The sequence below is a fragment of the Hippopotamus amphibius genome, chromosome 4, assembly GCF_030028045.1.
Source record: "Hippopotamus amphibius kiboko isolate mHipAmp2 chromosome 4, mHipAmp2.hap2, whole genome shotgun sequence".
Taxonomy (NCBI): Eukaryota; Metazoa; Chordata; class Mammalia; order Artiodactyla; family Hippopotamidae; genus Hippopotamus; species Hippopotamus amphibius.
Window position 1 is genome coordinate 123,088,535 of NC_080189.1, and position 18,069 is coordinate 123,106,603.

Below are 18,069 nucleotides of genomic sequence, written 5' to 3' on the forward strand. Positions count from 1 at the left end.
TTAATTGTCCCCATTTGGTGTCCTTACTATTGCAAGGCACTCTTTAAGCCAAAAGTTTGTTAGTAAGTTTGATTCTCTGGGATTTGACCATAAATATACTGACATTACTTGTATACATCTAATTTTACCTGTAAACTTCCAAGACCTTTACCCTTGGCTTATAATCAAAATGATAAGCAATTATGTATTATCTCACCAGGAGAAAAAAAAAGCACTCCTAGAATAAAAACCATTTCTTTACAATTCATTTCCTGTCTTATTAATGGGAAAGGCATTAGTGTTTTCTTCATATAGGTAGTCATTATTTTCTTATGTTGTCCATATGAGAACTTTTATTCTTCACCTTAAAAAATAAAAATGAGGTAACATTGGAGTAGGAGGTAAAATCATTCAGCTTTAGCAATATTCAGATGTTTGCTCTGAACTACCAAAAAAAAAAAAAAAAAAAGATGGCAGGAGTTGTGTTGTATAGCTCACTTGGACTAAGGAGGATGCAAATCACAGTGCAAGCATCTCCATTTAAAGAATGGGAAGCTATGCCACCGCGTCTTCCAAGTCTAGCCTACGTTTTAGCGGAGCTCCCTCTCGGCTGTGATCATCTGTGAGGGGAACCGACGTGCAGGGTGGATAGATAGCCTATGCTATTTTTGTGAAAGCAGAAACCTTGAACACCTCTCTGTACCTTTGCAGTATTTCCTAGGAGTCAGAACAGTCAATTATTTTTCAGAGTAATCAATGAGCAAGAAGTTTTGGCTTGGGACTTGAAGTAGCGAAATGACGTCAAGAATTTAAAAAAAAAAAAAAAAATTTAAGGCTCGCACATGCGCAGTGAAATGCAGCTTTTTTTTTTTTTTTTTAAAGTAAGCTTTGGGCTCCTCACCCCGCCTTTGGGATCCGGCCTGCGCCGCGGGGTCTAGGGAGCTGACTGCTGTGAGGTGGTGTAGTAATCCCAACACCCCATTCCTGGTAAAGAGAGTCTGATCCCCTTCCCCCGCCAACTGGGCTCTCTTTTTTAAGTCCCAGGAGGAGAAAGTCAAAGCGAAGCAGGGCCGAACGGAGCGGCTGCCGCGAGCTTTTCTGCCTGCGCAACGCTGCGGGGCCTCTGCTCCCGGGGTTCCAGCCTTCGCCCGCTCCGGGCTCGCCCCTGCCAGTTGGCCGCACCATTCCCGGGCCCACCGGTCAGCCGCGCCGCGGGGAGGCTCGGCCCAGGACCCCTCCGCGAGAGCCCGCGCGGCGGTGCGGTGCCTGCTGGAGGCCTGGCCGGGAGAAGCAAAGCGAAAGACAGAGGCCTTTTTCATCTTGCAACTTGGCCCCAGCAGACGCCGGCTGCAGCATCTGCGACCCCTTCCCTCCTGATCCCCAGGCCGGCAGACCGCGGGGCTACGAGCAAGCGGGAGCAGGGACCTCCCCCCTCGCTCGCACCCGCAGGCGCCCGGCAGCCCTCGGAGGCCTGGCGAGAGGGGGGCCGCCCACGCCGAGCCTGCGCCGTGCTTCCGCACTCGCGCCCTCGGGCCTCGGGCCCCCGCCTCTTCCTCCCGCCAGCTCTCCCGGCCCTGCCGCCCCCGCGCCCCCTTTTCGGCCCAGCCCAGCGACCCACAGCTGGGGGCCTCATGGGTTTCTGGTTCGAACGACGGCCTGATCCCAGTCCCAACTGATTCCCGCGCCCACTCCCGGGTTAGAACTGCGGGGAGTCCGCGGAGGTGCCCACTGAAGTTTAAGAAACTTTGGCCTAAAGGAAAAGCTGAGGACATCGGTGGAGCATCGCGTTCTTCCCTTCCCCTGGGGCCGCGACACCCCATCCACAAGGAACGCGGTTGCCTGCCAGGGCAAGCGCCGTCGAGCCGGGGACCCCGCGCCCATTCCGCGCGGGGACCCGCTTGCGTCCAGCTTTGTGGCATCCGCCCAGAACCTTCCGCTTGCGGCGGGCGGAGTCCCAGCGCAGCCCTGGCAAGACCCGTACCTGAGGGATGCGTCCTCCTGGGTCTTGGCCCAGATGCGGGCTTGGTGGGCTCCGCGTTTTTTCCTGTGTGGCACTTTCCATCTTTTGTATCTTGCGTTCTGTACTAATAAAAAGGTGGGAAAGGAATAGTACCGACTTTGACTGAGACAAGTCCAACAAGGCCAAGATTTTAAAGGGGTGGGGGCGGCCTGGGGAGTGCTGAGAAGGAGTGGCTGACAGATTTTTATGGCAGGGCGCCTAGAGGGTATCTGGTGCTGCGGGGCTTGGGTACAATCTTAAAGGAAAACTCACATAAATCTTTAAAAAGAAGATATTCACATAACACACGTGCACACACATGCACACCAAGAAGCAATATTTTGGTTTTTATGCATGTCCCATTGCCTTAGAAAATGTTATGCTGTATTTCAGACATTAGAATCATCATTTTTTTAAGTATCAATCACTTTGTGCTATATGATGGCTTTGGAGGTGAACTTTTTCTTGTGTGGAATCCCCCAATCACGGTTTACTTTGGTAGTGGAAAAGATGAGTTCAATCTCTATATCCACTGAATTACTAGAAAAGGAAGCCATGTACAGGCGTATCTTTAGAACTTTGGGGCCAGCGAAATCACTATCATTCAAATATTTTATTGGCCTTAACACAAAGAAACGTAAAAACTTTAAAATATAAGGAGTTGACTTTAAAAGGCTTGAAAAGCAAAGAATAGGAAACAAGACACAAACACAACATCCGCATAGAAATGTTAATCTTCTCTTCCTGGATGGAAGTGTCCGAGTCTTTTCTGCTCTGCTGACAAACTTGATGGCACAACCGGTTGGTCTGCTGAAACCCAAATGTAAACTCCTGAGGCTTTTTCTCAAAAGAGAAGCAGAGCAACATTTAAGATGTCATATGTTTGCTTTCATCATTATAGATAATATTTTAAGTCCACTAACTTGGTTATAGTGTATGTAATACCTTTATTTTTCATTCAAGTATGGAAATATTGTTAATTTTAGATTAGATGTTGGCAAAATGATTATTTTATTCTTGTGACTTGAATAATTACATGCAGTTGCCAAATGAATGCATGTTTAAATATTACCATTAGGTTTTAATTCTTTGGGAGAGGAGGGAAGGAGATTTCATATTTAGGTAAAAGTCAGCTAATTTTTTAAAAAGACAGGACACCTTTTATTAGTTAAGTGATGTTTTAGATATTTTCACTTCTTCTCCTAAGTCCCTCTTTCTTGTTCCCAAAGCACTTAGAGCACTGAGTGCAATTATAGCCCTTAAAACAGAGAAGGCTGCAGTATATGCTTATTTAATGAATGAAACTCTCTTTAGATGTCTATCTCCCACTAGGTTTCATGTCCTAGAAGACAAACACATTCTGTCTGGCACACACTGATATTTAATGTTTTTGGCTTGGAAGAGGAATATATATGCACTTGATTCATCTCAACAGCAGTTTTTAAAATGTGGATTTTAATACCTAATTAGAATATATAAAGCTTCAACTTTTAAAATTCATCTAGAAGCTGAAGGTAAATAAAATGTCTGTTAAAATTAGTAAAATTTCTTTTAGGCATGTGTAGAATATATTCCCATGATAATGGGCTTTTCTGAATTCCCAGAGCAGATTTTCAAAGAGAAATAGAACAGGATTTTTAAACTGGCTTTATAATGTTGTCTTTTTTGGTCTCATTTTCATAAAAAGAGAAATTAAATGTAAAAATGATTTTGAAATTACATGTGATTAGCTTCATACAAAAGTGGCCAAAGGCTTCCACAAATCTTTCATGGAAACATTTTTGCAAGTTATTCAGATAATATGTTTCATTCTCAATCAAATGGATAGTTTAAATGTGTCAAGTACATTGTATATCTGTATTTAAAGTCAGGTGGTACTTTAAGAAGAGTAATCTTAAACAGCAACTTTTCCCTTTTTTTTTTTAATTGAAATATCCCTTTGAATAGTTTTCTTTCTCACTGCCTAACTCTTAGAGGTGTGTAGGTCCTCTTGGGACATTCAATTGGCTTTGTAAAACAGAATGGTATTTTATTTTAAAGTTAGTAAGTTGAAAAGTGGGTCAAAAAATATAGATTGGCTTTGTCAGTAAAAGTAATCTTTCACTTTTGCCATATCTTGGATTACTAACAATTCATTTATGTTTTAGGGTTAATCTATGCTACAGTTCTCCATTTAATTTTAAGGGCTTTTCAAAAGAAAGCTAAAAATATAGAGCAAAGGTATAGCTTCTTTAGTATGTCCAGTTTCACATATAAAGTAGGAATTCTGTATTGTGTTTTATCAGGAATAATACAGTTTAACTCATAGACACTGTTAATGACAAATAGAACCTATACTTAAAATAATTTATATACCACTTGGACTTAAATTTTCAAACTTTGTAGTGTTCCATAATAAGCAGACTGTTTATAGGTTTAGACTTTTTTTTCACCATTGAGCTCTTATATCAACACGTTTAGAGAATACATAGTAAAAAGAATTACTGAAAATGGCAGCTGTAGTTGCTTAGGAGTTTGAGTTGTTAAAGGACTGAAACCAAATATGGAACCTTTTAGTTTTAAGGGGATTTCTTTTTTAATAATGCAACAAGGAACCGAAAATAAAATTACAAGGTGTATTTGCCATTTTAATTAGGTGTCCAATCTGCCCCACCCCCCAATCTCTAAATTAGTACACAAAAATACTTTAGTTCTAAAGGACCTGTTTCTTCAGGGAAATGTGGAGATCAGTGTTAAACTTTATGTCTCAAGGTTAAGTAAAGGCATTGTGGATATCAGTGGCTTCTGAGCTGTGGAGCAAAAGACATGCACCTGTTCTGAGGGTAGTAGGGACCCAGCTGAACATACTTACTCCTCTCTCTGATTGCTGGTCCATTCCACAACTATTTGGGGCTTCACAGAATACCAGGACTTCATCTGAGAGCTCAAGTCAGAGTGAGGTTTTAAAGATTATTGTATAGGACTCACCCCAAATATGAGAATCAGCTAAATTTGCATGTCCCCTTCTATTAAAGAAGAGATACCAAGAAGTTTCCTGTCTTGGCACTACTCAGCAGCAGCTGTGAATATCTGCTCACTTGACATTTGGTGAAATTGTAGTTTCTGATGGAGGAACATTTAAAGTTGACACCTGTCATTGAAACATTTGGTATACAGTTTTCAGACATACTAGAAACCAGTGATAGACTACTTAATTTTTGTTAAAAGAAACTGGGTAAAGAATTAAAATTATGTTAGCTAGGGAATTCTGGTTAAGATAATTTGAATCGAGACTTTCCAGGGAAAGCTTCTCTCTTCCTTTCTTTTGGAAATGTCCTTCGGCAACAAAATGAAGCCTACATTTAAAAGACAAAGACAAAATGTTTACAAATCACATAAAAGTGAGGAAACAGCAAAGTTAGTGGTAATTTGGAGAAAGTCAAGGAAGACAGGACATTTATCATAGTTTCCTCGTCTGCTTTTCTCATTGAATCTCTAGGAGTGCTTATTAAATAGTTTCAATACTGTACAACTAAGTGTATGAACAGAGTTGTCTTGACCCTCCAGGAATCCTGAAACCTGAAATGCCAGGTATATAAAATATGGACTAAAGGGGCAAACATTTGACTTTAAGGTTGCACTGATAGTAAAGTATTTAACAGATTGCACAGTGTCACACGTGAGATTTCTCTGGACCGTCGAAGCCCAGGCGACTCCATCGCAGCAGTTTGCTGTCTCGCCGCACTTGGACCGGGTTCCCTGGGTGCGTGGGGGCTCCCTCCCGCCCCGCTACAGTCTGGAAACCTCGCGGGTCCGGGTTCGGTTTGTGAAGCTCCCTGACCTCCTGGCGGACGCCTGTGCCTACAGGCTGTGCCCCTCGACGGCGCGCGGCTCCCGCTGCCGCCGGGAGAGCTCGGCACGTCGGGGACGCAGCGCAGGTGGAATCCCTTCCCTCCTCATCCCCCCGGGGCGGTCGACCCCGCGGGGCGCCCTGGTACCGCTCCGTGACGTCACGCCCTGGCCTGCCGTTGCTGCGAGACGGCCGCGTTCCGGTTCCGGTCGGTTGCCCGGGAGACGCGGGTACACAGAGAGAACCGGCTCCCGTCCGAGGCCGAGCCGTCGCCGCGGTCGCCCCCTCCGCGGACTCGCAGGCCGGGCGCGGACGAGCCGGGCGCCGCCGAGCTGGTGGCGGGCGCAGAGCCGCGGGCACCATGAGTCAGAGGCAGGTGCTGCAAGGTAAGCCCGGGCCCCCCGACGGGGGACGGCGGGGCCCGGCGGCCGCGGGCGGCGTCCTCCAGCGTGTCTCTCCCCGCAGTGTTCGAGCAGTACCAGAAAGCCCGGACCCAGTTCGTGCAGATGGTGGCGGAGCTGGCGACCAGACCCCAGAACATCGAGACGCTGCAGAACGCGGGTGAGTCCCCACCCGGCACCCGCGTCGCTCCGCGCCCCGGCCCCGCGTCCCTAGCTGCCCCGGCTTTGCCCTTCACCTCCATTCCTAGTCTCCCGGGGTCCTCGGCTCTGCCTCTCCCCTCAGCCCGTATCCCCGGCCCCTCTTCGCCCAGTGTCCCCTGGCCTCGCCCCGGGTCCCTTCCCCGTCGCCCCACTTCCCAGCCGGCGGAGCTGTTGGGGAACAGCAGGATGGGGACAGGAGGACGGCGTCCCTAAGTTCCTCCAATCCACCGCAGAGGCCGTAGAAGCCTTCGGTCTCTTTAGTGGATCTTTGCGGGTCAAGTTTCCAGATTGGTGTAAGAGGGGCCCGACGTCCCTATTTCCCTTTTTATCTCAACCAGGTAGATGTCAGTTTGAAAGTCAAGACCGTAAGAATTGCCCGGGAGTCATTTTACGTGAATGTGAATCTACCCTAGTAAGACCCATTTTATGCGGATGCCCTGCCTTTGATCACCTTCAACTTGACTTTCTCACACCAAAGGAATTCTAGAGCGGTTGACCCGTTATTTCTCGTCTTGCATTAGTGAAAGAGCAAAGCTATGCTCGAATATTTTCCAAGAGGTTCCAAGGAGGCAGAGACCTAGCTTTGAGAAATCCTTATGGTGCTCTTATGTCCACCTCTCGATCCGAACTCCTGTAGACTCTTCAGGGAGAGGAAGAGTATGTGTGTCTGTGTGTGATTTGCTTCTTATCTTTTAGCATAAACAGAGAAGATAGGGGTGGATCTTCACACACACCCCCCCCCGCCCCGCCCCGTCTCTTTCTCCACCTCCACTCTCTGTCTGTGTCTCTGATTAAGGATGAGTCCACCACCATCTGAAGGTAGTATTTTATTGCTACTGTGTCATGAGAAATCTCTAATTTATGGGACATGATCTTTAAAACTCATTTAAATTAACACGGAATTAGAGGAAAATTAAGAACATGTTTTTCAGGGCAAGAATGTTTAGACATAATGTTTACTCTGGGTTTCTTTGAAGGGAATTGCTACTGCACCTAGATGGCAATTTCTTTTGTCACTGGGAAGGATTCTGGTGTTTATTCATTGCATGTTTTTATTTTGGGAGGGAGATGTACTTAGAATAGGGAAAGTGTATTTTATAATCATTTAGAAAGCTTTAATTTTGAGATAATTGTAGATTCACATGCTGTGGTAAAAAATAATACAGAGAGTTAATGTACCTCAAAACCGTAGTATGTCACAACTAGGATATTGACATTGATAAAAATCCATTAATTTTTTTTTCAGTTTTGCCTGGTTTTCCTTGTACTTTTAAGTGTATGTGGGTGTTTAGTTCTACACAATTTTATACCATGTGTATCCATCACCACTGTAGTCAAGATACCACTTCCATCACCACAGGGATCCCTTATGATGCCTTTTTATAACCACACCCACTTCCCTCTTGTCCCTAACCCTGGGCAACCCCTAATCTGTTCTCTATTTTGAAAATTTCAAAGGTGATAATCTTTTGTTCTACAGTCATTTCATGTGGATTCATTCTCTTTCTTCTGCATGTGTGTGCTTGTGTGAATGCACGTATGCTCCTCAAAGTACCCGCAACAGTGCTGGACACACAGTGTTTCGTATATATTGACTACGTTAATGTTACTAGAGCATATGACATTTTCTGAATGCACTTGTGTTTTTGGATTTTTTTTCCTTTCATTCCTACTCAGTGGCTTTTGTGAATGGACACTATTTACAAATAGTGAATGGATGCTATTTACAAATATTTACTTTTCTGGACAGCACGTATACAGCTAAACTAAAACATTTCTTAAAAAGGGAGAATGATTGACGTTCTTTTAGAAATTTGATACTGAAATATGGACATACAGATAGCTCTTAAGATGCAGAATATCATGTTTTAGTGTAATAGAAACAGATTATCTCTTCCCATAAGTATACAATGTAGAATATATTATGGAATTTAGTCAATCCAATCAGGCTAAATCATCACCAAAGTAAAGGTGACTTAGATATGGCATTCTTACATAGCCACCTATTTCCACTTATGGTCTGGTTTATGAAGGAATGGAATACAAAAGGAATATAACAATGTTTTGAAGTTATCTGTACTTGACTAATATCTTGATGGAATGGTGAGATTTTTCTTTCCCCTGAGGAACTTATTTTAACATATTTTGTGTTATCTAAATTCAACTTAAGCACCCCTTTAATAACTTTAAATAGGGACAGATAATGAGTATTCCAATATATTTATTCTTTTAATTAAAAAACCCTGTAAGCTTTCTTATGAAAACTTCTTTTAATAGTCAATTAACTTAACCATTTAAATTGTTTATTTTTAAAAAAATCACCAGGGATTTAAAAATGCTTTTGAATGAGCCACAATATGTATACATAAATTATATATTTTGATCAAGCATTTTTTTTTTCACTCAAGTGACTTCACTTTGGTAGCATAAGATACCAGTGCATTTTATTCCTGACTTTGACATACTGTCTGCATACCTGGGAGGGTTTTGTTTTGTTTTCTCACTTTTCTCCCCTAATAAGTTGTTTAAATAAATATGTATTATGGGTCCAAAGTAATGTGAAACAAAGTTTCCATCTAGGCATCTGTGATAAATCAGTAGTTCCCTTGTTAAGAATTTTTAAATTCTTTCAATGTGAAAGGAATCTTAAAGGTGAAAATTATCAATGAAGTTTTATTTCATTAAAATCTCTGATCTTTTTCATTGTGTTTTTGATGTGCTAATGAGAGAATTTGCCCTATTAAATATGTCCAAAATAATTATAAAACAAAGTGTTGCAAGATATCTTCTTCAGATTACTTGGACAAAAATAAGTTTGAGTTCCAATCAAAATTGTTCCTAGAAAGAACTGTGTACAATGCATCTATAACCTAGAGGGTTTTTTTTTTTCCTCATTGAGATTTTGCTCCTTCTAAATCAAAAGAACATACATGAAAACATTAAAAAGTTTAATGTTTGTTATAAAACTTATTTATCACCCTCAAACCCTATATGTTTGAGCCATTACATCTTGCAGCTATTTAAAAAAGAATTTGGTTACTTCCCCTCTTTGAATAATTAGTAACAAAGGACTGCAGTGGTAGTGATAATACATTGTTACTTGTATCAATTGTGGAATTTCAGTAATTGGAGGTGGCTGTTTAATTGTAAAATATAAAAAAGGTGTTTTGTGGTATATTGGAGTACCAGGGTATTCTTCGGTTGTTTAGAAGGTCTTTTAAAATAAGCCAATAAAAGTCCCAAGAGCATGATTTTTAAACTGCTTAGCTGCATAAAATAATCTTCTTCTGAAACAGCTATTTATATAAGTGGGGGTAAAGTTTAAAATAATACTTTGTAATATTTTGCTTATAACTTATAGCCAAACAGTAAACATGGCAAATCAGCAGTTATGCACATTTTCAGAAGAGTAGGAAAAGAAAAAGTTTGCCTAACACTTTAAATTTGAAGCTAATTTGCAAACTGAGGCAATTTACTTGGTTCATAATTCAAGAAAATACGTGATATATGTTGACATAAAATGATTTTAAATTGCATGTACCTGGGGCAGGGCGAAATCTTCAGATTTATGTTATAGCACCTCAGTTTGCTATGAGGAGGAAAAGCCTGTAGTAAGCATTTATAGTATATTTAAAACATCCTGGGAGGTGCATGTACAATATCATGATTCTCCTACAAAAGCTATTGTTCCAAAGGATATTAGAACTGAAAAGGTAAAGCAACATCAGAAAACTTAACCAATTATGCTCTTTAAATTTGATGTGTTTTGCCAATATAAAAGGAGTCTTATAGTTCTGAATGTATGATAATTAACTCAAAGCACTGACTTTTTTTTTTTAAGGATAGGGATAGAGGTTTTGTTTCTGTTTTGTTTTTACATATACTTAAGTGGAAAATATTCTAGGGAACTATAAAAATTCTAAACTTGTATGCACCTAACAATATGTCCTAAAAACAAGATTTTTCAGAATTTTATTCTGTGTCCCAAATCATTGCTCTTACATGAACATTTATCTGTTTCGTTATCCAAGCACTGCTACATAAGTAGAAAATAATACAACCAGGGCTGGAATCTGTTTTCTTCAGAAAAGTTGGATGACTAAAAAAGAAAAACCCAAGATGTAGATGAACCTGTAAGAGGGGGTTTTTGAAATGACAAATTGTGTGGGTTAAATTTTAATGTCACAGATTAAATGTTTTTGAAAAGTTATTTAATTGTTTCCTAAAAGCACTTTATATTTGAATGTTTTTTCAAGGCCTTTGCTCCTCTGACTAGAACCTTTTCCTGCACTTCCTTGCCTGATTAATTCCTACTCATCTTTGTGGCTCTGTTTAGATGTTGATTCCTCAGGGAAACCTTCTTTGAGCCCTCCCAGTGAGCTGTGTTTCTTGATTTATCTTTCCCTGCTTCTAATACTTCTCTTTCATAGTCCTTATCACAATTATAATGGTTTAGTTTCTGCTTTCTCTATCCCATGTAAGTTTCATACCTGGCATAATGCTCAGCATAGAGCAGATGTTCAACATGTTTAAATAGAATGAAGAAAGGAGTAATTATTTTTCTAAGTCTCTTAGAAGATTAGATACTTACAACAGCTCAGGTAAGTAGAGTAGGTAATCTTCTTCACTGTGGTTAAAGCCCAAAGAAGGCTGGATAATTGCCCTCATCACAAAGTGAGTTCGTGGCCAAACTGGGACTAGGACCTGTGTTTTCATTGCTATCTGACTTTGTGCCCTTTCTGTGTTACCTCAGAGGTATCAGGAAACCATTCGTAGATGTCTAGGAGTTCTGAATAAACCTCAGTGTTAACTGTTAAAACAGGTAATCTGTTTAGGCCTGTGGGTACCAATGACTGTCCAGTAATTGTGCATAACTGCTTTTGAGGTCTCATTGAGGACCATTATGGGATCTCAAGTGGAGGCCCACATGCAGAAGACGAACTTTAATTGATAAAAACCCTGAGGTTGGAGGGAGCGGAAGTTGTATTTAGGGCTTAAACTGGCCTTGGACCTCTAGAAGACCTTTTGGCTTCCTCTGGCTTCGAAGGAAAGTGTTATCAAACCAGAAGCTCTTTAAATCACCTGGGGAAAGTGTGTAATCCACTGGAAGTTGAGAACAGGAGAGTACTTGAGAGAGTTGTTGGACTGAGACCCACCTTTCTCGGGAAGAATGCTCAGGAGACTTCATCAGGGCCCAGGGAGGCCCGCTGCCTTGTGATTGACCACCTGCTCTCCTGGGCTTTTTGAGAACATGTGAGGTAGAGCACACTAAAGAGGGAGGCCCTTGATGTTTGTTGGTTGGTTGATGTGAGTGTATACGTAACACTTCCCTTTGTTCTTTAATCACACTTGGTGTGAAGGACTTTTCTTCCATGTTCATTGGGGGAAGAACTTTGGGATTTCTATTGAGTAGATGTAGTGGCCCTCTGAGAAATCCAGGGCCATACCTTGACAAAACAAATTGGTCTTGCCTTGTAGCGGGTGGGATGGCGCATCTGAACATAAGTCAGACTTCCCTAATTTTCAAAGTGAAGAACTGGTTTTGCCATACACCTCATTTTCTATTATAAGGGTCGCTCAATTTTAAACGTATTGTTTATTCAAGTTCTGTTAAAAATCTAGGTGAAAACAAGTGATATTTGTGCTTGTGTATGTGTGCATGTGTCTCCAAAGGAAATTATCTTTGTCTACTTCTCCATATATTCAAAGTTATATCTCTGTGTCAAGTTAAAATCACTATTAAATTATGTAAATAGACTAGATTACATTAGTTTTCTATGAAAATGTTTGTGTAGAATTAGTCTAATAATATGCCCTCTTTTTTTTTTTTTTTTTTTGGAGGAGTCATTTAAAAATAGATACTTAGATTTTCCCATAACTTTTAAAATCTATCATTGGAGACATTGTCTATTTTGCTGTTAAATTTTTTAATATAAAGATATACTCTTTTATTCAACCAATCATTATTATGTTTCAAGCCAGTCCTAGGTATGATTTCAGGGGAAAAAAATTGTTCCTGCTTCCTTTTATTTCACAAAATGCTTCTGTTTTTACTTTTGCTGCCACTAAACTCAGTGGTATGTTCAGAGTTCAGTTGTAGCAACTATCCCTAAACTATATTTCTGATTTAAAAAAAAACAACAGCCCCCCTCTCCACTCCAAGGCTCTTAATTATTATCTTTGTATCCATATCTTTTATTTTTTATTTTATTTTTTTATTTATTATTTTTTGGGGGGTACACCAAGTTCAATCATCTGTTTTTATACACATCCCCATATTCCCTCCCTCCCCTGACTCCTCCCCCCCATATCTTTTAGAGTAAACGATCTCAAAAAATTTAAACTAGGTAGAATATGAATAAAACAAAAAATTTCATCTGAAGATAGATTTTTGAACTGATTATCTTTCAAAAGTTTCCTCTTCAAATATTACCCATGAAACCTCTTGGAGCAGACAGCCCTTTCAGAACTGTCTTCTTTATTCTCTATACTGATCTCATTCCTAAACATTCCAATCTTCTCCAGGAAGATGGATGTAATAGGTATATACTGTAAAAGAGAAAACACATTGACAAAAGAAGACAGAACTAATTAAATTGTGTAGAGGACCTTAAATTAAAATAGGATTATATTTATGTGGGGTGGTTTTAGGTGGGGGGATAGTTTAAATGACCCATTTGAGTTCCTTCAAGCTTTATGAATTTATAATAGTGACATTTATATACTTGACCTTGTGTACCTAAATAAAGAAATATGAACATATGTTACCCATTTTGTTATTTTAACTAAAATTTACCTGAAAAGAGAAAATTGCACATTAAATTTCAGAGTTTGTTCATTCATCATTCAGCAAACATTTACTTAGTGTCCAAGTGCCAGATGCATGTTTAGATGCTGATCACGCAAAAATAGAAGTCATAGACTCTGTCCTTAAGGAGCTTATTTGCTAATGGAGAGATATATAAATAAATACTTTTTGATAAGTGTCTGATATATAGACATATGGAACACATATGAAGGGTGCCTAACCAGGCTTTAGGAATGAGGGGTGCTGGTCATGGGAGACTTCTAGGGGGAGGTGTTATCTGTGCTGAATTTCTTAGGAGTTAGCTAGATGAAGAAGGGGGAGAGGGAAACTGCCTTTAAGTAAAGGGAACATTATGTATAAAGGCAAAGAGGCAAGAGAAAAGATGGTACTTGATAGAAAAGGCAGATGTTTAGGTATGGCTGGAGCTTCTTGGGGTAATAGGACAAGAGAGAGGCAAGTCAGTGGCTGGAGAGGCAAACAGGCCTAATTATGAGGACCTCATCTGAAGTTTGGATTTATCCTAAAATTGATTGAAAGCCATTGAGAAGTTTTAATTAGAAGGTAAAGTGTTCATTTTGTGTTTTAGGGAGATGATTTTCACAGTAGTGTGGAGAATAGATTGGAGGGAATTGAAACAGCATTGGGAAGACCAGGTATCCATTTTTGCTACAGCAGTCATTCTGGATAAGAGACCTGCAGGACTTGTAACTTAGTAGAAGGGGGTTAGCAAGGGCAGGTGAGGAGAGAGAATTCAAAATGACTCCAAGGGAAACTAATTTGAAAAGATACATGTACTCTAGTGTTCACAGTGGCATTATTCACAATAGCCAAGATATGGAAGCAACCTAAGCATCCACTGACAGATGAATCGATAAAGAAGATGTGGTGTATATATATACAATGGAATACTACTCAGACATAAAAAAGAATGAAATAATGCTATTTGCAGCAACAAATGGATGGACCTAGAGATTATCATACTGTCAGTCAGTCAGACAGAGAAAGACAAATACCATATGATATCACTTATATGTGGAATCTAAAATATGGTACAAATGAACTTATTTACAAAGCAGAAATAGACTCACAGACATAGAAAACAAATTTATGTTTACCAAAGAGGAAGGAGGGTGGGGGAAGGATAAATTAGGAGTTTGGAATTAATAGATACGAACTACTATATATAAAATAGATAAACAAGGTCCTACTGTGTAGCACAGGGATACACACACACACACACACCCACCCCTGAATTACTTTGCTATATACTAGAAACTAACACAACATTGCAAATTAACTATAGTTCAATAAAAAAAAATTGTTTTTAATTGTTAGAGTCCTCCACCTGGCAGAGAGCCCAGTACAACATAGGCACTCAATAAATGTTGAACCAGCTTTGAAATGGCAAACTTATTGCCTGATGAAAGGCAGTCTTTCATGCTTTCACAATAAAATGACTTTTAGAAAGAAACAAAGAAACAGAATGACTCCCATGACCTGTGGTTACTTAGGCAAATTAGCACCATTCATTAATGGAGAAGGGATACAAACAGCAGAGGGAAACAGGATTTCACTCTGTAACAGTGTTGAGGTTGAAGTGTGTCTGGGAGACCTATGTGCCAGTGACTATGGTAAGCAGTTTGGATAGACAGGGCTCTGGGGCTCAGGAGAGAGATCTTAAATGAAAATAAAAACTTGGATATGTGGAACTTTCATGTTTCTTTGAAAACTTTGTTAAAAGCCCATTTTATATTTCTTCGTGTAATTATGGACATGTAAGTTCTAATCATTTTATCTAAAGTATCATGTAAATTGAACTTGCACTGGACAAATGAATGGAACTTCGGTTTAATACAGTAATCATGGAAGAGACCTACAGAAATGTTAATGGCAGAATAAAATAATGTGAATTCAACAGATGGTATGCATTCTAAATTGGGCACGGAGGCCAGTTTTCATTAGTAAATGGGCTGACTGACATTGGGGAGGAGAAGTAGAGGGCACAGACTCCTGAGCTATAAAGAGCATCCACCTGGTAGGATTGTAATGAGGATTAATGGCTTAATATTTATAGATTTTTTAGAGGAGTGCCTGGTGGTGCTCTAGAAATGTATGTTAAATAAGTAAGTACATGCTGTGCTTCCTTGCCCTCTTAGCAGAGTTGCTGGCTGCCAGTGAGAGGGTCAGTGGTCTCTGTCTCATCTTCCTCTCACCCCTCCCCACTCAACAGTGACATGTCAGGTGTGGTAGCCCTTCACTAACAAATGACTGAACTGACAGTGAGTCACCAAGCAATATTCAGAGGATACTACCGTCTATGGGAATAAATTTAAAAGGAGAAAATATATTACTCTTGATCATAAGAGTTTCTTGAATCATTTATGATTACAGTTGAATTTTATGTAAAAAAAGGCTATACATACATTTTGTGATTCATTCTGACCATTTAAATAAATTGCAAGGCTCTTTGTATGTTGTAAGAGATATAACACCTAGAATCATAACTGACTTTATAGTTGTGGCAGTGAAAGTGTGTTTCACAGAAATCAAGACAAATAGACACGTGATACCAGAATTTACTAATTCTTAATCAAATGAAAGAATAGTGGCCAGAGGTATATAATCATAGAGGATGAGAGAAATCAAATCAAGGCCTGAAAATTCTTGAAGAAAAACAAGGGAGAAACACAAATATTTTCAAATGAAAAACAACCAGTGGAGGAAAATGAGAACATGCTTTAAAACTCATCAGTGTCATAAAACTTTCTTCAGTAAAAATATAGACATGTAAATGCAATAACTTGTTATAGAAATTAAAAAAAAATTAACATCAGAGTGAAGCTCTTGAGTGTAATTGGAGTTACTCTGTAACAGGAGAGAGGGTAGTGCTTGTAATAGTAAATTCCAAGTGGATGGTGGTTTCTAGAGTCAAGACCACAGAGTGTTTCAATAAGAGTTAGATGTGTGTTCAGAACTGTGTTAGGTAATTTGAGAAATAGAAAAGAAGTGTAAAACATAAGCACTGCTCTAGAGATGTTTATTATTATACTGAAAAGGTAAGATATTTACCCACATAAAATTAACTAGAGAACCACATAAATTTAAAGGATGGCTACTGTGCTTTGCACAACTTCAGGAGTGCCATTTATATCATGATCTATGTGAATGGCATCCCCTGGATTTGTGCAGTACACAAGCCATACAAGGTAGGCCTGGGAATTATTCAAAATTTTCATTTTCATTTATTTACTTCCCTGAGAATGAGTGGTGCAAACAATTAAAGCTCCCCATGGCTTCCCATTTCACTTAGAACAACATCACAAAAATCTTAATCTGACCTATGGCCAAATTTATCTGGCCCCAACCAACCTCTCCAGCTTTATCCACACTACCGCTCCCACTTTATGTTTCAGAGAAGTCTAGATTTATCATGGCTTTTTCAACAGTATGCAACAAATCATGCATCCCTTGTCCAGGCCAGAAGCTTGGAAGTATCAATGATTCCTCCCTCTTCTTCACAATAATCGGCTTGTCTTTTAAATATCTCCTTAGGCCTTTCACTTTTCTCTTTCCCTTTTGCCATTACTATACTCCAGCCTATCTTCACATCTGGCCTAGATTCCTACAATAGCTTCCTACGTGGTCTTCTCTCTTTTCATCCTTTCTTCCTAGTGTAATCAGAGTGATCCTTCTTTACAAAGTGCAAATTTGATCTGTCACTGCACTGATATTAATGCTCAGATTAAATTCAAAATAGTTAAAACAGTTTATTGGACCCTTCAGGACTTTTGTCTGTTAATCTCAGCCTTCTTTCTCCAACTCCTCTCTCCTCTCTTGTACTAAAGTCAAACTATAGTCAACTTAGTTTTGTCAACATAGCAAAACTCTTTTTGCTTCTGAGATTCATTTTGACAGTTCCTTCTGGTTGGAGTTCTCTCCAATCCTTCCCCTCTCCACGCCCTCCAATTTGTTCAGCAGACGATCTGCCTGAGAGCCTTCAGATCTCAATTTAGATGTCAATTAGCCTTTGCACCTTCCCTCTGTCCCTCAAAGCCTGGGTTAGATGCTCTACTGTATTTTTGCAGAGCATCCTCTATTCCTTTAGTTGCACACATCATAACGTGTTGTTTATTTCTCCTGACCCCTTTATGAGTTCCTTGGAGTCAAGGACAATTGTGTTTTAACACCTGTATATTCTTAATATTTCTTAAATGAATAATGAATGAGTTATTCATTCCATAGTAATTCTAAAATATATCATAGAAAAGGCTCAGTCTATGGGGCCATGCAGCCTTAAATATTTCTTCATTATAGTGGAAGGTATTGATTGATTAATGAGTCATATATGTTAATAATAATAAAATGTTGATGAAAAAATGATCAACATAGGGAATTGATTCCTTTAGAGTGCTTTTATTCATCAGGCATCCAACTGGTGTTTATTTTGTCCCAGCTAATCTTCCTAGCACTTTAGAAATTTTAGCTCATTTTAATCCTCACAACAGGTTTATAAGATAGTCCTAGAATTTGTCACCATTTTCATATGAGGAAACTGAGACACAGAGATGTTAAATAATCTTGCTGAGGCCTCACAGCCAGGAAGTGGCAGAGCCCAGATTTGAACCCAGACAACTTCCCTCCAAAAACATGCTATTAACTACCTCAGTCTGTTGTCTCTCTGCATAGGTAGTCGTGTATCAAGTATGGCAAGATTCCTTCTATTTCTAAAGCATGAATTTTCTTTCATATTTTGATTGGACCCCAACAGAATGCCTGAGTAACATTGATGGTTAAGGGTGAATCCTTTGCTGTGTATTGGTTAATTGTATGCAGGAATCACTTCTTCCAAAAC

At 39.7% G+C, this 18,069-nt stretch overlaps 1 protein-coding gene across 1 annotated transcript in view; it reads left to right on the plus strand.

Moving 5' to 3' along the window:
* The first annotated feature begins 6,295 nt into the window (after positions 1–6,295).
* The window catches only part of SPAG6 (sperm associated antigen 6), a 62,325-nt gene continuing 50,551 nt past the window's right edge, over positions 6,296–18,069 (plus strand). The window contains exon 1 of the mRNA XM_057732509.1: positions 6,296–6,368. Within this exon, the coding sequence (XP_057588492.1) occupies positions 6,314–6,368 (55 nt within the window). The 5' untranslated portion in view covers positions 6,296–6,313. The remainder of the gene's footprint in view (positions 6,369–18,069) is intronic.